General features: G+C 36.8%; 1 protein-coding gene across 1 annotated transcript in view; it reads right to left on the bottom strand.

Moving 5' to 3' along the window:
- Positions 1–24387, bottom strand: part of CHN1 (chimerin 1) — a 190486-nt gene that overhangs the window by 135102 nt on the left and 30997 nt on the right. Inside the window, exon 2 of the mRNA XM_039470008.2 lies at positions 6214–6252. Coding sequence (XP_039325942.1) covers positions 6214–6252 — 39 coding nt within the window. The remainder of the gene's footprint in view (positions 1–6213; positions 6253–24387) is intronic.

Raw genomic sequence — 24387 nt, 5'->3', positions numbered from 1 at the left:
AAAATGGGAGTAATAGTTTCTGCTTCACAGATTACTGTAAGCATATAAACAACTTATGTAAAAGATGTAAAATAGTCCCTAGCACACAGTAAATGCTCAATAAAGATTACTTATCATTACACATAGGTGATTGATATTAATATACAACATTCTTTATAAAAATACTTGATTACTAGGATGTATCTTGAGTTCATCACTAAAACATAACATCAGGGCAATGCTTAATTTAAAATTAGCTGAGAAAATACAGCTTTATTGTTTAAAAATCAAACACAAAGTCATTTCATCAGTAATGTTTAAGGTCTACTGATAGAAATGTATTCCTTTACCTTTTTCTACTGATGGCAAAAATCCCTAAGAGAGGTAATATGTTAAAATAGTTTTAGATACCCATATTTCACTGTATTAATAAGAAATATTCCTGTGAATATTATTTTATATATTCTGTTACAGAGATGACACAAAAGGAGTTAATTCTGATATAGAAAGGGAAGAAAAAGCACTGAAGCCAAATTTGTCTAGCCCTGATAATGAAAGTACATGTGTATCACCCCAAGATGTGTAGCTATGTATGTCTAAATTTATCTTACAGTGCAAATCGCCATCCTCCTTAAAAGCAGCCAACTCATGATTTGTAAGAAAGAATTCTTCGCCGGGTGCGGTGGCTCAAGCCTGTAATCCCAGCACTTTGGGAGGCCGAGGCGGGTGGATCACGAGGTCGAGAGATCGAGACCATCCTGGTCAACATGGTGAAACCCCGTCTCTACTAAAAATACAAAAAAATTAGCTGGGCATGGTGGCGCGTGCCTGTAATCCCAGCTACTCAGGAGGCTGAGGCAGGAGAATTGCCTGAACCCAGGAGGCGGAGGTTGCAGTGAGCCAAGATCGCGCCATTGCACTCCAGCCTGGGTAAAAAGAGCGAAACTCCGTCTCAAAAAAAAAAAAAAAAAAAAAGAATTCTTCAAGGACCGGGCACAGTGGCTCACGTCTAATCCCAGCACTTTGGAGGCCAAGATGGGATGATCGTTTGAGCTCAAGAGTTTGAGAACAGCCTGGGCAACATGATGGGAACCCGTCTTGAAAAACAGTGGGGGAAAAAAAAAAAAAAAGGTTCTTCAAGTCCATTCCTCCATATTGGTAACTATAACTATAAGATAAAAATTCAGTTCACATTTCTACTTTGATTAGTAATTCTCAAAACACTGGTTATTTTCCTTTGTCAAGAAAATGCTCTGGAAAGTGCTGTCATCTATGAAAACCCAATTTTGAGAAATGAATGATAGTCAAGAAGAACATTAAAAGTTAATAAAGTAAAATGTCGATTTGGACTCAAAGCACAAATACTTTAGTATCTGGTTATCAGCAGTAACCATACATTAAGATGAGCCACTATGAAAAAAGGGAAACAATATTGTCATATGAGAATTGATCTGGATTTCAACTTTGGTTTTCATCAGTTTCAAAGGGTATAGTATTTTTTAAAGTCACATATGTTATTTACTTTTCAATTTCTTTCAAATCCTTCTAACTGTCTCAAAGGGTAAAGCTCTGTTTCATAAAGAGGAAATTTTAGACAAATGTCTTCTAATTGGCTACCAATGGTTAATCTATCTTTAAGACCCATTTTTTTTTAAATTCTTTTTTTTTTTCTTTGAGACAGTGTCTCCCTTTGTCACCCAGGCTGGAGTGCAATGACACAATATGGTTCACTGCAGCCTCAAGCTTCCAAGTTCAAGCAATCCTCATGCCTCAGACCCCAAGTAGCTGAAACAATAGACACACACTACCACGTCCAGATAATTTTTGTATGTTTTGTAGAGACAGGGTTTCACCATCTTGCCCAGGCTGGTCTCAAACTCCTGAGCTCAAGTGATCCTCCTACCTTGGCTCCTTAAAATGCTGGGATTACAGGTGTGAGTCACTGTGCCTGGTCAAGTCTTGGATATTTTATAACAAATATAAAAAATCTGGATTCAAAAAACACTTATCAAAAAGATCATTTAAACATTATACAAAGCAATGAGCTCTAATTCAGGTCCTTCTCTCTCAGTTTGGAATTTTTGATAATTTGAATTGGAACTCAGCCGAATTTAAATCAACACAATCATTAAATGATTATCAAAGATTAATAGCTAAATTCAAGATGAGGGAATATATGATTAAAGTACTTAATATTTTCAGTCACCTTAGAAGTGTCAATGCTTATATACTTATTACTGAAATTCTCAATCTCCACAGACGGTAAGTTGTTCATCAAGTCCAAAGATCATGAATTGGTATCTTGAAGTCAAAATTGGTTCATATGTGTTTTATTTGCTGTCTTTTAAATTTGAGTATGTTTTTAACATTTAAAAATTAAGAAACTTAACAACAAAAGCAAAAGAGAATTCTAGCCTCTCTTGAAAACTCTTATCTGGCAATATTGAACTCAGAGTCTAATGTAACAATAAAAAGGAGTTAATTTTGAGCTACTCTCCACAGACAGAGTCTCCATGGTCTACTTTCTCATAGTCCTTACCTCGCTTGCTTGCCTCACTTATCACATATAAGGTTCCTGGTTTAATTCAAACCGTAAGTATCGAAAAGCAGTAAAAACCGTATTAAAAAGAGTCCACAACTTAGACTTCTTGCTAATTTTATTTCTCTATTGGTTTATATTTGTAAGACATCAGAGTCACATTTTTACAAGATAATGGAACAGTAGAAAGCACAAGATAGGCATGGGTAAAATAAGTTTCCTATAGAATCAAACTGTGAAATGCTCTTCAGATTCCACCAGGTTAAAGAGAAGAAAACAAGACACATTAACATGTAGCAACTTTTGACATTAAATAATCTTGTTTACTTTTATAGATTGACTACAGAAGTGAAAAAGTAGAACTTCTTGAATAGTTTTCAATGGGTGTACCTCCTTACATGAATTAACATACCTGATTATTTTTAATATCTCAGCCCATTTCCATTTTATTACCAATTTGAGAATTTTTAAATAACTAATTTAAGTCACATCATAAAGATGCTGAAGCATTATAGTTAGTCGATCCCAAAGACTGTCAGTAGAAAATACTGTCAATTATCAGTTCTAAATCAGTCTGGCCTAAGAATTAAACAAAATTGTCGTGGCTCAAATATTAAGGGTACTGAAAAATGTCTACTACTGGAATTTAAAATTCCAGTCTCTACTGATGAAATCAGGGTATAACAGGCCTGTCAGTCTTTAAAATTTTTCCTACTAAAATGTAAGGACTCCTCAAGAGATGAAGTCCTTAAGGTACAATTAATAAACATCTTACTAAAGATTATTTACAGCTTGTTATAAAAACTGTAAAACTGCCTGAGTGGTAAAGATAAAATAAACAAAAAGATTCAACTTAATCACACTTTTTTCTAAGATCAGAATTTGACAAATGCATTAACCATCTATATGATCATAAAAAGTCACCATTAGAATGCATTTATTTATTTAATATGAATAAATAAATGAATGAGACAGGGTCTGGAGTACAGTGGCCTGATCACAACTCACTGCAGCCTTCACACCTCTTGGGCCCAAGTAATCCTCCCACCTCCTCCTCCCAAACAGCTGGGACCACAGATGTGCAACACCATGTCCAGCTAATGGTATTTTTTGGTAGAGATGGGATCCCCCTATATTGCCCAGGCTGGTCTCAAACTCCTGAGCTCAAATGATCCTTCCACCTCAGTCTCCCCGAACTGCTAGGATTACAGGCCTGAGTTACCATGCCTGGCTGCAATTTTTATGTTTTCTCATTGGTTAAAATTTGCACATATTCAAATCTTAGAAGATTAATAACATAATCTTGTAAAAAAAATTCATATGGCCAATTTTTTAAAAGGGGTTTTCCACTTGTTTTTAACACAGTTTAATTATAAAATTTCCTTGCATCAGAAGTTTCTTCCTTTGATGGTCAAAAGATAAAAAAAAAAATCTACTTTAATAATTTCCTACACATTTCTACTATTAAAATGATTGTGGGGAGTTGAGGCATTGAAGTCTTTAAGAGAATTTATAAAACTCAGTAACAAAACTGCAGTTTCACTAAAGAAAGATTTAGCTGGGTGCAGTGGCTCACACCTGTAATCCTCAAGTAAGGCAGGATCACTTGAGGTCAGCAGTTGGAGACCTTCCTGGGTAACACAGTGAGACCTCGTGTCTAAAAAATAAAAATTTTAAAAATCAACCTGTGGTCACAGCTGCTCAGGAGGTTGAGGTGGGAGGATCACTTAAGCCCAAGGGGTCAAGACTATAGTGTGCCATGATTGCACCACTGCACGAGGCTGGTGTGCAGTGGTGTAATCTTGGCACACTATAGCCTATCTCTTTTTTTTAATGCCCCCCTTTTTTTTTTGAGATGGAGTTTTGCTCTTGTTGCCCAGGCTGGAGTGCAATAGCGTGATCTTGGCTCACTGCAACCTCCACTTCACAGGTACAGGCGATTTACCTGTCTCAGCCTTCCAAGTAGCTCGGATTATAGGCCTATGCCACCATGCCCAGCTAATTTTTTTTGTATTTAGTAGAGACGAGGTTTCACCACGTTAGTCAGGCTGGTCACAAAGTTCTGACCTCAGGTGATTCACCAGCCTCGGCCTCCTAAAGTGCTGGAATTACATAAATGCCGTTTTTTAAAACAAATGATAGCTACTGCAAGACATGTGAGATATATGAAGCTACAAAAAATATCAATTGCATATATTATATGTACTAATCAGTATTTTTCATTGGGGAAAAACCTCAATAATAGTCTGAGGCTTCATAAATGTTCGTGCATTAAAAATGTAAAGGGCACAAGTCAGAGTCAGGGAAAACTGAAAACCAGAAAATGCAGAGATTTTTTTTTTTTTTTAAGACTGAGTCTTGCTCTGTATGTAGCCCATGCTGGAGTCCAGTAGTGTGATTTTGGCTCACTGCAACCTCCAGCTCCCTGGTTCAAACAATTCCCCTGCCTCAGCCTCCTGAGTAGCTAGGAGTACAGGTGTGTGCTATCATGCCCAGCTAACTGTTGTATTTTTAGCAGAGATGGGTTTCACCATGTTGGCCAGGCTGGTCTCCAACTCCTGTCCTCAGGCAATCCACCTGCCTTGGACTCCCAAAGTGCTGGGATTACAGGCGTGAGCCACAGCGCCCGGTCAGAGAAGAATTTTAAATAGGCTTCCAGCCAATGAGATTATGAAACAAAAGAACATTAGTCATTTTTGCATATTCTTATAACTATACTCCCAAGAGGGAAAAAAAGGCACCAGCAGTGTGTGTGTGGGGAAGTATTCATGGCAATATTTTTTAGAGATTGTTCATATTTTACTTATAATTAGCCCAAAGTGGCAACCTATTAAAAATAAAACTATCTGTTCTGGGAACATAAGACCAATGAGAATCTGAATCGCTGTTCCTTCAGTCAGCAAATCACAGCAACTTGCAAACATCAAAATTTAGAATAACCCTCAATATTTACAAAGATTTTAATTTATAATTAAAGCACACGTTTCTTAGGCTGCTTATTCAACTACATAAACAACAAACAAGAGCTTATACTGCTTTTCTGTAATAATGAATTCATAAATTTTAAAAAACCATTTTGATTATATTAGCCCTATTAGTATGAAATATCCTTTACATGATTCATTAATATTTTCCAGGAAACAAGGAAAGGAAAATAAAAAACTAAAAACCTAGAATTTTAAAAAGAAATATTTATCCTAACGCAGTTTAAAGAGCAACATGGAATCAAGTATCTCTCATATTTTGGGAAAGCAATTATTTAAAAGGAAGATCACTTTTTTTTTGCCTCTTTTCACTTATTCTTTCCATTAACATAGCCTCCTGAATTATCATCATTTAAATATTCCTTTCTTCACATAAAGAATCAGGACCTGAAAATAATTAGACTAAATTCTCAGTGTCTCCTTGTATTAGCTTTATTAGCCACTCTTAACAAGTGGTTTCAAGTTTCACTACATGGAATTCATGCAAGCTCAGAGGGATGAAATGCATTCCAGACAGAAAACCACATACTGTACAGACTTTGTGGAAACACCTACTTAACCACAATACTTCTATGCTATTCCCAAACCTTGCTGTAAATTAATTTTTCAACAATAGGTACAAAATGGAATGAGCATTTATATCTAATAATCCCATATTTTTATATTACTTATAAAGCACTATTACCCACACAAATTTATTTATAGACTTACAGTAAGATTTCCAAACAGGAGGTCTATATTCATCTGTATCTGAAAGAGAAAACATCAAATTAACATTACTGAATATTTAAATTTTAAATGAGACATTTTAAACACTAACTCATTTAATATATATTTGTTGAGATCTATTTATTCTAGGCATTGTGCTAGGAACTAAGGGGCATTCGGGTTTTTTTTTTTTTTTTAAGTCTTGGTCCTTACTTAGTTGGAGCACAATTTTACAAAGATGTTCAAAGAAAGTTACTGTATTTATTCAACTGCTTATCACATAAAAACATCAAGGTTAACTTTTACTGCTGGTACTCATTTTTTACTATCACTGAAGTAATAGTCAATAAAGACTTTGTTTCTTTGGGTTTAATGATTATTTCACTGAAAGATCCCTAAAATTATTGAATTTTTCTTTTTCAAACTGACCAGATTATTAATTTTAATCACCCTAAAAATTAAATATTTCTATTATTTTCCGACATTACATTTGGGGGATTCCAATGTACTTGGTTTTACTAAAATGAAGAAAGAAGAACAGCAAGGTTCAGATCTCAGTCCTCATACATCCTGGACAATCAAAACCAGGAAATGAGGAACACTTCAATGGAAGAGAGTGTATCTAGGGAACCACAACAAACATGAGGTGAACATCTGCTCTTCAAGTCCATTTCCCCTCACGGTGCCTGAATGCAGATGTAGGAGACAGTATAAATAGGAAGTAGAAAGAGATGGAAATACAAACACATGAGGAAAGTGGAGTAATCAGAGAAAGGAGAAGACCACACTGGCTCCTCATCAGTAAAGTATAGCTGGGGACTAATTTTGCCAGCCAGAATCTCTGCCTGTAAGACTATACAGCCAAGCCTGCAGAAACATTTTTTTGGTATAGAAAGGTATGGCCAGCCACATCACCTGGCTCTCTGCTGGCAACCAACATGAACCCATTAGGTAATCTGATCCTAAAATCTTGATCTGCAAGGAGACAAGAAAAATCCCTGGAAAGTTTATTGAGAAGACTAAACATTTTACTAAACAGGTAAAATGGTCCTAGACATAAGACATTCGGTCTCCAATCTTCAACCTTTAAACTGCAATCTCACACCTGGTTTATAATGTGTTATCATAAACCACACAAATACTTAGAGATAACGGGTTACAGCAAGATCACTAATAATGGGCATAAGAACATAAAATGGAAATTTTAAATCAATGGAAATTGCTTAGCAACCTGTAGGAGTGTTCAAATATGTCTTCTTCAAGAGAAATAAATAAAGGACATCCATACTGGTAAAGAGGAAGTCAAACTGTCACTGTTTGTTGATGACATGATCGCATACCTAGAAAACACTAAAGACTCATTCAAAAAGCTCCTAGAACTGGTAAATGATTTCAGCAAACTTTCCAAAGTTAATGTACACATAACAGTAGCTTTGCTATACACCAACTGTAATTAAGCTGAGAATCAAGTCAAGAACTCAATCTTTTATAATAGCTGCAACAACAACAACAACAACAACTTAGGAATACACATAACCAAGGAGGTGAAAGACCTCTACAAGGAAAACCGAAAAACACTACTGAAAGAAATCACAAGTGACACAAACGAATGGAAACACATCCCATGTTCATGGATGGGTAGAATATTGCGAAAATGACCATACTGTCAAAAGCAATCTACAAAATCAATGCAACTCCCATCAAAATATCACCATCATTCTTCACAGAACTAGAAAACACAATCCTAAATTTCATATAGAACCAAAAAAGGGCCTGCACAGCCAAAGCAGACTACACAAAAAACAAATCTGGAGGCATTACATTACCCAACTTCAAACTATACTATAAGGCCATAATCACCAAAACAGCATGGTACTGGTATAAAAACAGGGATATAGAACAGTGAAATAGAATAGAGAACCCCGAAATAAAGCCAAATGACTTTATTTACAGCCAACTGACCTCCAACAAAGCAAACAAGAACATTGAGTGGGGAAAGAATACCCTATTCAACAAATGGTGCTAGGATAATTGGCAAGCCACATGTAGAAGAATGAAACTGGATCCTCATTTCTCACCCTATATAAAAATCAATTCAAGATGGACCGAAGATTTCAATCTAAGACCTGAAGATGATGTAAGTCAGGAACTCAAATCTATATAAAGAAAGGAAGAAGAGCCTCAGAGAAGGAATAAATGATGGTAAAATGAAAAAAAAAAGTGCACACACAAATATGAATAACAGGCCAGGTGTGGTGGCTCATGCCTATAATCTCAGCACTTTGGGAGGCCAAGGTGGGTGGATCACCTGAGGTCAGGAGTTTGAGACCAGCCTGGCCAACTTGATGAAACTCCATCTCTAATAAAAATATAAGCATTAGCCGGTCATGGTGGCAGGTGCCTGTAATCCCAACTACTCAGGAGGCTGAGGCAGGAAGAATTGCTTGAACCCAGGGGGTGGACGCTGCAATGAGCTGAGATCACACCACTGCACTCCGGCCTGGGTGACAAAGCGAGACTCTGTCTCAAAAAAACAAAAAGAATGAATTACAGATTACATGAATAAATGAATAATGAATGAAGTAAGGCAGCAAATACAGTCATTTCTCATTATTCACAGTAGTTATATGCTATGAAGTTACCTCAAACCATGAATTTAGCAGCAAATACTAAACCACTGCTCCTAGGGGCAACACAGGGTTAGGTTCCTGTGTGCCTCTGGTCAGAACATTTTCATCAACCATTAAATATATAACCTTGTTTTACATGTGTATCTCTTTAAAGACACCTTATTTAGTATATACTGTTGATTCATTAACACTGAACTCACAACAACAGCACTGTAACTCATGCATGTATGAAGCTTATCTAACACATGCGTATTCCCCTGAAGATACATTACAGTCTTCTTGCTCTTAGGAACACTGTCTACACAGCACTTCAGCACTAGTCTTGGGGACCATTTTAAATGGCAAAATCACTAACAACAACAACAAAAAAGCCACACAACGATGTAAAATAGTGTGGTCCTTAAAAGACCACAAAAAGAGGACTTGTTCACAGCAAGAGAGCTGAAACAAGGTGGAGGACTGCCTTGCTTGGCCACAGCTGAGAACAGGCAGCTGTTTATATGACTCAAATTTTTTACTGCTCTGTGATTATTTGCAAGTGACCACAAAAATGCCACAATGATTTATTTTAGGGTTACAAATAAATGTTAGAAAGGGGGCAAATTTGCAAGTATGGAATCCATGAATAATAAAGATTGGCTGTAAATAATAAACAATTATTTAGGAAAACAGCTTGCTCAGGTGAACCTACCGGGTGATGATAAAAAGTTAGCATACAACACAACCTTAATGCAGTGATAGAGACATACACATTTCCTCTGCTACTGTGTGTGTGTGTGTGCGCGCGCGTGCTGAGGTCTAATTATATTGAAGTTTGTCTTAATAAGTAAACCATAATTAATTCAATTATATTTTTAATACTAGAAAAAAATCTGCCTGTAAGCATTCAAGTCATGTTATTATTTCCTTGATCTTTTGCTGTTATGATAATTCAGTCCTAAAGAGTATGATGTGGAGTGAGTTTCCAGTTTATAAAAGGACACTCATATTCCATGTGTGTCTCCACTTCCTCGTGGGACTCCAAACCACAGAGGCAGTGACAAGGCACCTCTTGATCCACCATAGGGGGGCTAGCAAGGGAGGAAGCACTCAACCAGACTGGGATCCCATGTAGTAAATAATTTAATTTGTCTCAGAAGAGGTCTGGACTTTGTCTGCAACTCCTGGAGATAATCTTTGTTTGCCTGGGGTTAGCCAGAGAGTAACATGGAGCTCTGGGTCACTGGTATCGGCTAAAGAACCACATGGACAGTCAATCAACCATGCTTAGGCAATAAAGCCCCAATGAAAGCTCTGAACACTGAGAAGGGGAGAGCTTCTCTGGTTGGAAATATCCCATGTGGATCATCAAACATAAATGCAGGAAGAAAACAGGGACATACTTGTAATCCCAGCTATTCTGGAGGCTGAGGTGGGAAGACTGATTAAGGCCACGAGTTCAAGAGTAGCCTTGAACTTGGGCACCAAGGAAAGAAGGAAAGAAGGAAGGAAAGGGAAGGGATGGAAGGAGGGAGGAAGGAAGGACAGGAGGAGAGAAGGGAGCGAGGGAGGGAGGGTTGTCATGTGTCTTGACTCCAAGAAGAGAGGACAACGGAAGCTCCGTGTTTTGTAATTCTCCTGGAACCTGTCCTATGTGCTTCTTCCCCTGGCTGATTTTAGTATGTATCCTTTCCCGGTAATAACCATGACTATAAGTACGGTAATGTTTAGTGAGTTCTGTTGAGTCCTACTAGCGAATTTAGCTCATGGTTGGGGAACTCCCCCAACCCAACTTGCAGAGGGAAGTCTTGGAGTCTTTGGGGGTGGGCCTAACTCCTCAAGGACCCTGTGCAAAGTTGCACCCATGAGTAACGAGGGTCTCCCGGAGATCATTCTGACTTTGGAGAAGGTGAGAGAGAAAGCTCATTCTCAGAGTCCTTTCTCTGAGAGCTGTGTACTTAGTGCTAGGTGAGGCTTTCTTAGGGAACATCAACCTCTACTTGCTGAGTGACTTTAGAAAATTTACTACCTTTCTGCATAATAATCTATTTATAAAATAGAATAACAATGTCATCTAAAATGGGAATAGTAACAACATAGGTTTGTTGTTGAGAATTAAATTAGATATCTATAAAGCACCTTGTACTTAGGAGACCTTCAGTAAATAAGCACCCTCTCCTGCCTTCACCAAAAGTGATTTTAAAAACAGTATTACCATATTAGCCTCAAGCTAAATCATTAACAGCCATGTATTCCCTTCTTACTATTGTTAATGATTTTAGCCGTGTATTCCCTTCTTACTCTTTCGGTCTTCTGTGTACACCTGCTCTGTTATAGAAGACATTATTCAAGATGCTACAGATCACAATCATATGGCCAAACAAATTTAGTGTCTAGCAAAAAAAAAAAAAAAAAGAAAGAAATATTAGGGAAAAGGTTTGAGTTTCTTTTAATATTAAAACAATTCTAATTAATGACATTTACGAGCACTGTTTGCTGGTGGAAGAATAAACTGGCATAACCTCTTTGTAGAGCAATTAGCTACATATACCATAAGCTTAACTGTATAACAGGTATCTGTTAAGGCAGAGATTAGATGAGATGTTCTTAGAAGGAGAACACTTAAAAATTATGACAGCCTTTCTTAGGTTTGCGGGTAGAGACCTCAGATTGCTGGTGTGGATCCTTCTGCTGAGAGAAAAGCGGCTTGAATGTCCCTTTAGTTGACCAGTGGGTTGGCAGGTACCACTGTCCTTAGGACTCTGGGGCAGAGAGGACACCGAGAGGGGAAAGCTGAATGGCTTAGGACAAAGTGCCTCAATCTCTTGATATGCAGAATCAGTTGCTAAAGGAAAGAAGACCGATTTTCCAGGACCCTAAATCTTTCTGGAAAGGAAGAAATATTATCACAATCTTTGATTCCTGAGATTCAAAATTAAAGAGTTCTGTCACAGAAGACACTCAGAGCTCAAGCCAAGTCCCAATGGCAAGAAGAGGCAGACATTCCTGAAATAAAATGGCCCTGAAGAAAGAATAATTGAAACTGGTGATATAAGGTCACACAAAAAGCTTCTGCGTTCATCAGGAAGGACAGATTCCGGCACAGCCTAATAAGGTGGATGCTGGAAGTCTCTGACTCCCTGGTACACTAAATCCTGGAGTAAAAGAGAATGAACTTTGAAAAAGCTACAATCTTGACCTTCCACTAGGGTGACTGCTGTGACCTGGGCCACGGTCTGACCAGAAACAGGATCCCAGTGGCAGTTCAAGCAACTATTGCCAAACATTGTGGGGCTGGTCTTAAATGCTGACAGACAATGATGGCAGGAAGGAAGAGCAATAATGTAGTCAGTTCTCTTTCTGGCATTTGGAGGAGGATGGGTCGACTCTGGGACTAGGAAAGCCTCCTGGGGCTCAAACTTGGAGGCAGAGACTATCTAAAAAGGAAGATACTGAATTTCCTGCTGATTAATAGAAAAAATACAAGAGTATATTTGGCCCCTGAATTTATGTAACAGGTCATGCCAGTTCCCTCTGTATACCTTTTGACCCAGCAGTTCTATTTCTAAAAATCTACTGTAAAAAAATTAAGGATGTTAGAAAAATATTAATACAGAAGAATATCAACACAATATTACTTTTAAGACTAAAAAACTGTACTCAACCTAAATGATCAACAACTGAAAAGTGGCTTAATCAATTGTGATTAAGTATGATTAAGTATTCCAGTTTGAAGATACCTGGATACATGAAAAAAACTTTACCTTTTAACTCTTAAAAAGTCTGTTCTCTGTTATTTAAAATATTTTAAATCTTATAAACCAGTGGCTGTCAATCTTTTGGGTCTCAGAAATCTGGATTCTAAAGAGCTTTTAATATGTATTGATATTAGTCACATTAGAAGTTAAAACATAGCTGGGCGCAGCGGCTCACACCTGTAATGCCAGCACTTTGGGATGCTGAGGCAGGAGGATCACTTGAGTACAGGAGTTTGAGACCAGTCTGGGCAACAAGTGAGACCTTTTCTACCAAAAACAAAGAAAGAAAAAAAATTAGGTGGTGAGTGACTGTGGTCCCAACTACATGGGAAACTAGGGTGGAAGGATCATTTGAGCCCAGGTAGTGGAGGCTGCAGTGAGCTGTGTTTATGCCATTGCACACCACTCTGGGAGAGAGGGAGGGAGAAACTTGAATCATATTTTTTGTTAATTCACTTAAAATAATAAGCCTATTACATATTAACATTTTTATGAAAAATAACTATATTTTTCAGAATAAAAAAGTGGTGTTACATTCTGCAAATCTCTTTAATGTCTAGCATAATACAAGACAGCTGGATTCTCATATCTGCATCTGTTGTTATATTATATGCCATGTAGCTTCTAGAAGATTCAACTAGATACTTGCAAGAGAATGAGAGTGATTAAAATAAAATAATGTCTCAGTATTATTACAAAAATAGTCTTGACTTTGTGGAAATTCCCTCAGGAGTCCCTGGACCATACTTTGAGAATGAATGTTTTGAACTGTAATTTTCTTGGCATATCTAGGATATGGGATAAAATGGGATAATAAACATTTCATCTAATAGAAGAAATACAAAAATTAAGAAGTGAAAAAAGAGAAAATCGTGTTCTTTTCACAGAGAACAGCAGCTTGTTCAAAGGAAGTTACCCAAGGCTAATATGCTGAAAATGTTTGTGACTGCCTTCAGCTGAAGGTCTCAAGAGCTCACAACACCTCTTTTTGATTCTGTCAGAAAATCCACCCAGACCCAGCATATGAACGTGTCAAACTCCATCAGTAGAATATGACTGAGAATGAGAAGCAGATAACCTATGACTCAAGAACAGCTGCTTAAAATATCTTCATCATGACATGGCTGGGCGCGGTGGCTCATGCCTGTAATTCCAGGATTTTGGGAGGTCCAGGAGGGCAGATAACCTGAAGTCAGGAGTTAAAGACCAGCCTGACCAACATGGTGAAACCCCTTCTCTACTAAAAATACAAAAATTAGGCATGGTGGCATACACTTATAATCCTAGCTACTTGGGAGACTAAGGCAGAAGAATCGCTTGAACCAAGGAGGCAGAAGTTGCAGTGAGCCAAGATTGTGCTGCTGCACTCCAAACTGGGCAATACAGTGAGACTCTGTCTCAAAATAATAATTATTATTATTAATACATACATCCTTATCATGATATGTATGACTATTAAAATTAAGTATATACCCAATTAAATCTATTAAAAGGTTTTCTCCATTGCCATGAAGTATCAGTAATACTTTTCATATCTAATAAAAGATAATTTTATAAAAATTTCAGTTATGTTGGCATACAGAAATGTTAAAATAATCAGAAAGTTTCACTCATTCAAAAATTATGCATGAAACACCTTCTAAAGGTGAGGCAGTTAGGTGAGGCAGTTACGAGGCAGGTCCAAATATAGTTTGTGCCTTCAATGGCAGTAACAAAAATATGATGGATATTATTTACACACAGGGTAATAGAGCAAGAGTAATACAAGTTTCACAATCCACTGTCTTATCTAAATGCCTGGCAATAATAGGTCTAACAATAATTATTATTATTTAATAATAAAAATAGTAAATATTTACTGAACTGATGAATGAATGGAAGGAAGGAAGGAATCACTTTTAGCCAGAATGTCAAGAAACATACCAGAGGAGGTATTATCTGACAAGGCCCTTAAAGGATAAATGATTTTTAAAAGAAAGGGGCTGCAAATAACAGGCAAAAGGACACTAAACAGAGAAGAACACGGTGGATAAGGGGGCAAAACAAGAAAGTTCAATAAGTGTTTGGGGAACTACAAATAATGCAGAGTGGCTGAAATAAAGACTTACTGAGGAAAGTTTGTGATTCAGACCCTGGAAGGAACCTGGGCTGAGATGTCAGGAGGCATTCATAAAGAACGCACTATGAGTTTTTCTCTGCTTTGTATGTTCTTCCCATTAAACACCCAGCTATTTGAGGACAGAGGAATGCTGTAGTCAGGTCCAGCTCGCTTCTCAAGAGTCGGAGAAAGCCAGCCAGGCGGCAGGAAGGTCAAAGGCAGAAGACAACAAGCACAACTCATGGAGCAGACTTACAAGAGCACAGAGTAATGAACTCGAAATTACAGGTGGCAGCAAGGCCTGGGAAAGTGGAGAGACAGCTTCATGTCTAAGCTAGGTTCTATGTGAGACATTCTCCTCGAGACCTGATATAAAAACATAAACAAATTCATGAAAATGAAAGAAAAAGATGACATCAAAATAAGCCTAAGTTAATTCGTATGTATGGTACAACCTCATAAGAGAATTTTTCAGTTTTTAATAAATGAAAGAAAAAATACGCCTGTGTATATGTATGTGTACATATGGGGGGAGAGAGAGGATGAAAGAAGTTCTTTGTGTTATTCTTCCAACATTAAGAGTAACAGTAGTGATCTCTAGATCAGCCCTTCTCCTCATCTAAAGCAAGCTTGGATAATGTTTCAAGTGACTGTTTTCTCAGTTCTCCAAAGCATGGGAGAGAGGAAGTATGTGCTTTCTGGAAGCACAGGAGAGAGGTTACCTTATTACATGTACTGGATGCCCTATGGTCTCAGGGTATTATTCTCTCCCAGAACCCAGAAGAGAAAGGCCTCTCTATTATACAACAAATATATTACATTTGTACTAACAGAGAATTATTCAAAACAAAAAAGTGTAAGTAAACTATCTGTAAGATGAATAAAACATGGAAACTGAATCAGACAGAGCAAAGTCCTCTTTAATAATCTCCACAGGAGGTTCTAATTGTTTTAGGTGGGCTCTTGAACTGCATGTTCTACCAGAGAAATCCCAGTCTGAGAAGCTTAGAAATCAGCCATAGCTTTGTGACAAACTTATGCATAATAAAGCACCACATTCTTCTAAAGTCTTTGAATTCTCCCTCAGAATCCCTGTGGAGGTCTTCATTTACCTCTTCTCCCTGTTCTAACTGAATTGCTGAATGTCAAGCATTCGTTATGAGGAATAAAAAACAGTTTCTTAATTAAATGTTCTTTCATTTTTGATTAACTGCTAGAATTGCAAGTCAAGAAAATCTTTTCTAAACTTATTTTTATATATTCTATCATGTTTATGAAAAGGGATTTCAATTTTTCTTTTTCAAACTCAAAGGTATAGATTTTAAGCAAGGTTTAGTGTTAAACTCATTGTTGCCATAATCTTTTGTGCTGCCTTTTCTTTAAATATTAGTATTTTCGGGACACTCATTTTTCTTTAAATAATAACAATTTCAAGATATTTATCTGAGCCTTTAGGCAATGATTTTTAAAACCCCTAGTTTTTTTTTTTTTTTTTTTGAGACGGAGTTTCGCTCTTGTTACCCAGGCTGGAGTGCAATGGTGCGATCTCGGCTCACCACAACCTCCGCCTCCTGGGTTCAAGCAATTCTCCTGCCTCAGCTTTTGTATTTTTAGTAGAGACGGGGTTTCACCATGATGACCAGGATGGTCTCGATCTCTCGACCTCGTGATCCACCCGCCTCGGCCTCCCAAAGTGCTGGGATTACAGGCTTGAGCCACCGCGCCCGGCTAAAACCCCTAGTTAAATCAATCTTTGATATAATTTATAACATTATGGTTATTTAGGAAGTACTCAAAAGTATTCATTTACTGACTGACAGAATTAAATTTACTTATAAATAGCCGAATGTCCTGGTTTCTTGAATTAGTTTAAAACATTTTATGACTGAATACAACTTCACGTTCTCTCCAATTAGATCCTACTTACATCCACTACATCTGTAGAAGCTGTTCAAAATGACCTCTGAAAACAAAAATTATTTTTCTTTTTATTATATATTCTTTTTGTATCATTATATAATCTATATCTTATGCATTCTTTGGTTTAGGATAATATTCCTCTGGTGAAGTTTAAACCCACTTAACATTTTACTTTTAAAGTTAAACACTTCATTCTAGAACAGACTAGAACATTAAATTTAAGCTGTTTATCGTTTTAGGCTTAAACCAAAGGCTTTTACAACTTTTAAACAATACAATGAATTCTCAAAAAAAAAAAAAAAAGAGACTACATTGTATTTTAAATGAGTTAGACAAATGACCCATAAACCCTCAAAAATTGTGATTTAGGTTTTAAAGCATATTAGGTTTGAATTGCCTTTGGTTTGAAAATTAACAATTTTGAATTGTATAGAAAGAATGACATTTAAGAAAAAAGATCATTTCTTCCCTTTGAATGAAGAGTCACCTTTCAACCAACTGATGAGATTTCCTGTACTGCTTTAATCCAAAAATGCAAGGCAATAATAATTAATCCCCACCTGTTGCTGTTCTGTTTCTGTGCAAAATTTAGACACACCAAAATAATGACATGCTTAAACTCTTATTTTACTTAAAGCGACTTTTAAAAGAACAAGGGCATAAACAATAAACATCAAACAAATAAGTACTGGAGTTAATATGTGAGTCACAAAGAAAACATCCACGCTCTTTAATAAAGGAAGTTTCTTAGGAAACAAAAATTCACTGTAAAAATGAAAAGGCTCCTAATAACACATATAATTCTAAACCAATGAGGAATAAAAATGAGCCTTGCTAGGTTTCTAGGTATTTCACATCCTGACTAAGTTTCTTTCCTGGAAGATGCTTCAAAACATGGAAAGAAGGCACTACAACTAAGATAATTAAAATTCACCCTGCAAAGTCATGGCCAAATCAGGTCAGTTAAATTCACCCTTAGAAGCAACAAAGTCATTTAAAACTGTTCGAAGTTGAAAACTGATGTGTCATGATTCAACTCAGATAGAAATAAACTACTTCTAAAACCAAAGACAATTATTTTTAATTCTTCAGAGACTAGTGACCCAGAACTGTTAATACAAAACACACATATATACTCTCTCTCTCTCCTGAAACTGTGCAGCTACAGTGCTCACATGCAACTTCATCAAAGATCTCCAGAAAAAAATATTTTGCAAATGGAGTGCTCAATTCTTCACCATGGACCCAGAGCCTGGACAAAGCCTCCTAAATGAAATGTGAAGCAAACTTGGAAATCTCTCCTACTTAAAACTAAAGCTTGATCTTTAATAAAAGACCTAAGCAAAGTTTCCTCTAATCAGCTTGGCAGACTAGCAAACAGATTACACAAAGTCCTTCTGCTTACTCGAATCTTTCACTATCTTGAAAATGAAAAGCTATACACAGGAAACAGGTCATTTAATTCAATCGGAAGGTAAACTATGTCATTCTCAAACCTACTAATTTTTCTTCTAGACAAGTCAAATCTGATGTTTTCTCCTTAAAGAAGAGAACTTCTGATAATGTTTCTCCTAACATGTCGGCATATTTACAGAAAGTCCTCAGACAGGCCTATTTACCCACAGGATTTGCAAAAGGGAACCTCAAGATGACGTTTAAATCTTGTCAATCCTCTCAATAACATCTCAACATTCCCAACTGGCTCTCATTTGGATTTTGTTGGGTATGTTTCAAAAATTAACCTTTAAGAATACAATACATTTCCTGAAACCCACAGAAAACTCAACAATGACAATAAAGTACATCTTTCTACTCCTCTGCTTCTCACATCTAATATTAAAATGCAGCTGGGTGCAGGGTCTCACACCTGTAATCCCAGCACTTTGGGAGGCTGATGCAGGGATCACTTGAGCCCAAGAGTTTAAAACCAGCCTGGGCAATGTGGCAAAACCCTGTCTCTACAAAAAGTACAAAAATTAGTCAGGTGTAGTGGCAAGCATCTGCAGTACCAGCTACTGGGGTAGGGGCAGAAGGTGGCGAGCAAGGAGGACTGCTTGAGCAGGAAGACTGCAATGAGCCAAGATCACATCACTGTACTCTAGCCTGGGCAGCTAAGTGAGATCCTATCCATAAAATTAAATTAAACTAAAATGCAATGAATTATTTTGTATCAAGTCCTTATAATTCATCCTTAAAAGAATACACTATGTTATGTATGTTTTAACACAATAAAATATGCTTGATGAATATTTTTTCCAATGTTCACGTTCCAATGTTTCCATTTTTCCAGTCCAACAACTTAGACTTTTAACCATTCATAGCACTTGAAGTTCCAGATATTAAATAATGTAACCATACAAATACTCTTTGCAGAATTCTTACTTTTTATAATTACAAGTTCTGGAAAATAATCAACTATACTTTAGTGGATATTTTCTTTGTCAGTTATTTTTCCAACTACAATTCAATGTTCTCAGATACCCTCAACTCCTTCAGCAGATCCAGTATATAAGCTTCTTAATCTTTTCTTAAAAGAAAAATTGCAAACAATGTTTTTCTCCTTGTTATTATTCATCCTTTGGCACAAATTATTCCTCACCCATGCTTTTCCCATACTCCAACAGTTTTATAGCACTGACCTACTTGGATTCTTGCCTTTGGAAAAGGAATTGATCATCATATTCCCTGGCCTAGGAGTATTTAAAGTAGTGTGTTTATTAGAATGTGCATTATTCTGCAATGCAGATTCACAGCATTTTCCAGTGATGAGAGACAAAATGTCATTTTGCCAGCAAACACTGAAATAGCAACCCTTCAAAGTCTTCCTTACATCCGTGTTTTCAAGCTTTATCAAAAGGACAGTTGCTCAGAAAATAAGAAAAACTAACATTTAAATGAAACTACTGGGAAAAGAGAGATAAGGTTCCCATTACTAAATATTCACATCAGAGGCAACAGAGATGGGAAAAGATCACAACATTCCTCATCTCACTTTGATCATTTCCAAATGCATTTCTTTTCAACTGGATGCCTCTGGGAAAACCACTCAGTCACTAAGAAACAAAAAAAGTAGATTCTGAGGAACACAGAGAGGTCTGCCTTAGATTATAAACTATAGAGCCAAATGTGGAATAAGGCAGTTCACAACTGTAAGGAAGAAAGCAAAATCAGACATGGAAGTAATACTGTAGCAACCACAAATGAGCAGAGTTGGATAATTCTAAAGCACGTTAACTATTCCAAAGTATAGTAAAACGCTTGGCATCTTTTAATTAACTATGCTTTTATGGCGTACACAGCAGAATAGGCTGCCAAGATGTAAAAACTCTTTAGAAATTAGAACCTGTGCTCCAAATTGATAGGTACTTGTTTTTCTTTCTGAGAGCACAACCAGGACATGAAAGATCTGGGGCTGTGGTATCTCTTGCTGACACGTGCATACAACAGGCCTAAAATGAATGTGTAATGAATGAACTGATTAAGAAATTTCAGCAGTGTAGGAATATGAGCAACTAACAAGTATAATACCAACAAAGGTCCGTATTTTCTCAATTATAAAATCCAAATGCTTTAAAAAGTGAAATTATTTTTATGACACATTTGGCAGCAAATCCTGGTCTGATCTAAACGTCAAAGTATTTTAATAACTCTTTATAACTCATTAGGTGGTAAAAACCTCACCTGGTCAATGTGACACTACTTAGTCTTTATCTCATTGAGTGTGACCATTTATTTCTTTGCAGAAATACTGGGTGATTACAGAGTAATGACTCAGACACTACTGTATTATAAAATATACTGTATATATGTAAAATATACTACCTTTCTAAAGTCTGAAAAATCCTGCATTCCATCACAAATCTGGTCCCAACGGTTTTGGACAAGGGATGACAGACCTGTTACTGTTATTAATATTTATAGCTGATCATGTTAAAATGTAAGTCAGAACATGCCACTCTTCTGTTGCATTCTCTCCGATGGCTTCCTGTGTCACTGAGAATAAAAGCCAAACGCTTTACAACTGCCTAGAAAGACTGCTATTTAAAGAGGACTATAACATTGGCATCATCTGGTAAGTTGGAAATGCAAAAGTGCAGAAACCAACTCCCAACTACAAATCAGAGTTTGCATTTTCACAAGACCAAGTGACATGCATGCACAGCAATTTTTCAGTAACGCTAACCTACAAGACCCTGGGTGATCTGTCCCCACTAAGCCCCTGAGCTCATCTACTTCTTTTCCTTTCACTCGCTCTTCTCCAGCCTCTTTGTTCCCCTGCCATTCATCAGATATTTAAGATACACTTCCACCTAGCTGCTTCTTCAGTCTGGAATGTTCCTGCCCAGGTGTCTCTACAGTTTGCTCTGTCACCTGCTTCCTTCTTTAGTGAAGCCTTCCCTGCCATTTAAAAAGTTCAAAACTCCCTGACACTTCAATATTCTCCTTTTTTTCTACTTAGTACTCATTACTATCTAAAATAGTATCAATTTTATATTGTCTGTCTCTCTACATCAGAAGGTAAGCTCAATGAAGGCAGGATTCTTTTGTCATCTGTTGTTCACACTGCTGTGTGCTTACTGCCCAGAACGGTAATTCTCAGTGCGGTCTGTAAACACTTGTGGGTCACTGAGACCCTTTCGGGAGAGGTCCACAAAACCTAAACTGTTTTATGAGTAATCCTAAGAAGGATTTTGCTTTTTTCACTGTATCGACATTTGTACTAGTGGCACAAAAACTATCTTGGGTAAAACAAAGCAGTAGCAACGAGGCTGTCATTGTATTCTTCACCAGTACACACACCTAGTAAAAAGAATAATTGTTTAACCTAGGAATGCCCTTGATGAAGCAGTTTTAAAAGTATTAGTTTTGTTAAATCTTGATCCTTAAGTACACATCTTTTGGATATTCTGTTAAAAAAATTAGAAGTGTGCATAAAGCATATCTGTTGTATACCAAGTATGATGGCTGTCTTGAAGAAAAGCACATCTGAGATCATTAGGGTTGTGAGCTGAACTAGCTCAGTTTTCATAACGGCCATTTCACTTGAAAGAATGACTCACGAGCTGTGACTAACCAGACTTGGGTATTTAATAGGTATTTTCTCAAGAATAAGCAAAGCGAGCTTGCAACTCCAACAAAAATAACTAACAGTGTTTACTGTAAGTCACAAAAACGCAAGCTTTCAAGTGAAAATAAGATTTTGAGGAAACTTGTATCCACTACCATGACCTTGACAGTTTGTTAATATTTAAAGACTTTTCCCATAAGATCAATGGTGACATTAAAGAACTTGATTCTAAGATATACTACATGATGAAATGTGTTAACATTCACAAGATTGACGTAAGTCAATGAACTAATGTTTTTGAAATGACAAACATATGACAATGTATCATATGTGGGTAAAAGATCCAGTCAAATACAAGATAAACCAGTGGATTTTAATGTAGCACAGTACAATGTTGCAACTGACCTTTAAGAAACTACCACTTGTCAGGTTTTAGTGTAGTATCAAAGTATCCATAACTATTTGTAAAATAATGACTTCTCTTACATTTTAAAATATAGTCAATTTTCATAAAATGTGTTATTTATGTTAACATGTAATGAGCTTATGATTTTTTAATTGATAATTTTTTTAAAGTTCTTAATTTTAATTTCAAATAGCAACACATAAAACCCACATAACAAATGCACCTAGAATTCTCAATGATGTTGAAGAATATAAATGGTTACTGAGATTTAAAAGTTTGAAAATCACTGGCCTAAAACAATAACTAGAACACAATAGTAAATTATGTTGCACTGAACAATTACAATGTGCCAGTCTCTTGTTAAATGTTTTCATACTTATTTCATTTATCTCTCAAAACAATGGTTGAAGGTAAGTATTATTACTATTACCATTTCATGGATGAGAAAATCAGTAATTGAGAGGGATCAAGGCACCTGTTTAAAGTCACATGGAGCAGAGCCAGTCCTTGAACCACGATCATGTGCCTATAGATCTCATGCTCCTAATCAAAATTGATAGTATAATAAAGGGATCCTAAGTTAGAAACAAGGCAAACAGTGCCATGCCAGGTGACTACATCTAAAAATATCACATCTAAAAATATCAAGGCAATGAGAAAGAGCCAAAATACAAAGCTAAATGAGTTGGGTATTAAAGAGAGATAACTGAAGCAAGCCCATATGAGCAGAAGACAGGGCCAGGATAACTTCTCAGAGGCAGATGCAGATGCTTGAGGAAATACTTCAAGTGTAGTCCACAACGGCCCAACAACTATCAGTAGGCTAAAGAATGAACAATAATAACCCTGAGATGTCTGGCTTCAAGCCCAGCTTCCAGGACAACAAGTTGGTATCCTTATGGTCAGGTTCATTCATGATGCTATTAAAGTCTTCTCCTTGCTGCTACTGGTTTCCCTCTAGCTCAAGCTTGAGTATAACCTTCAATGAAATGTTTAGGATGTTCTCTGGTTCCCATATCCAAAAAGAGTTGTCTTCTCATTAAACCCTCAAGTCCAAGAAGTATCTTCTCTTTGATCCACAGCAGGGTAATATCCTAATGCTTTATCAGTTCAATAAGCTTAGTCACAAGAAGGGCACTTAACTGCATCTCTTGAAGGACTCCTGTAAGGTCAAAAACAGTAATCCCTTACCCAATTTCAAATTTCCCTATGCTAAACACTCCTGCTAGAATATGCAAACAGACTTTCTAAACTCTTGAAATTTACATTTCCCGTGATATTTAATCTATGAATCACTTTGTTGGGGATGATTAATAAGTGAGTGATCTAAGACTGGGAAGAAAAAAAGAAGGTGAAGTGGGTGGCAGAGCAGTAGTCGTAGTTTTGGCAATGCAGTATTCAGACAATGGAAGTTGGGGCAAAGAAAGCAAAGTGAGATCTTGGAACTGTCCTCCTCACTTACTCTATTAGGAGGGAGAAAGGAAGGAAGGCCATAAAGTCAGGTTGATTCAGTGCCTAGGCTGAGTGTTACCACATAAGGAATCATGCTACATAACCCTATCGTAGAGAATGTTTGAAAAATTCTGACTCAGCTATGCATATGGAAGATCAGAAATAGAAAATATAACCCCTAAGTATGCATAATATCTGCAACAATGGAAAAAGTGGATTTATAAGCATATTCTCCAAATGTTAAATGAGGGAGATCCTGAGAAGTTCCTAATACAATCACTAATATTCTCTTTTTCTGGTGTCCTATCCTCATTTTACATCAGTGAATAAAAAAGCAAATTAAGAGGGCTTTCATAGCTTTCCTAGTGACCCTAGATCACCCTAACACTGTTTTTGCCTTAAATCCCTCAGTTATTCAACCACAAATACTTCCACACTGGGTCATCACAGTAAAAGTCTGAGGGTTAGAAAGAGAATGCCGGTAATAATTATTATGCTCACTGGTATTTTCCACAGTTGAATGGACTATGATCCAATCCGCATGTCTCCTTCCTACCATAAACCATGCTTCAACACATGATATGCAGAACTATCATGACAACATTTTGCCAGATCATGAAACAGAAAACATACATATGAACACAGTTATTCAGTGTTTTAGATGCCACAGAGCACTGCAGTCTTCCTGATGATATCAGTGGACCAATTCAGGCTGCTGGAAGCCTGGTCCCAAAACACGTTTTTCTCAGAAAGGGCAGAAACCTAGGCAGGACCTGACAAAATATAGACCAAGGCCAGGGAAACTCATGACTGAAAGTAAGTTCTGGAATATGTCTCTATGCACAAGCAAAACAAGGAAAGACAAA

This window comes from Saimiri boliviensis, chromosome 5 (genome assembly GCF_048565385.1).
Source record: "Saimiri boliviensis isolate mSaiBol1 chromosome 5, mSaiBol1.pri, whole genome shotgun sequence".
Classification (NCBI taxonomy): domain Eukaryota; kingdom Metazoa; phylum Chordata; class Mammalia; order Primates; family Cebidae; genus Saimiri; species Saimiri boliviensis.
The sequence above is the reverse complement of the archived record's forward strand: the minus strand, read 5'-3'. Positions and strand labels throughout refer to the sequence as shown.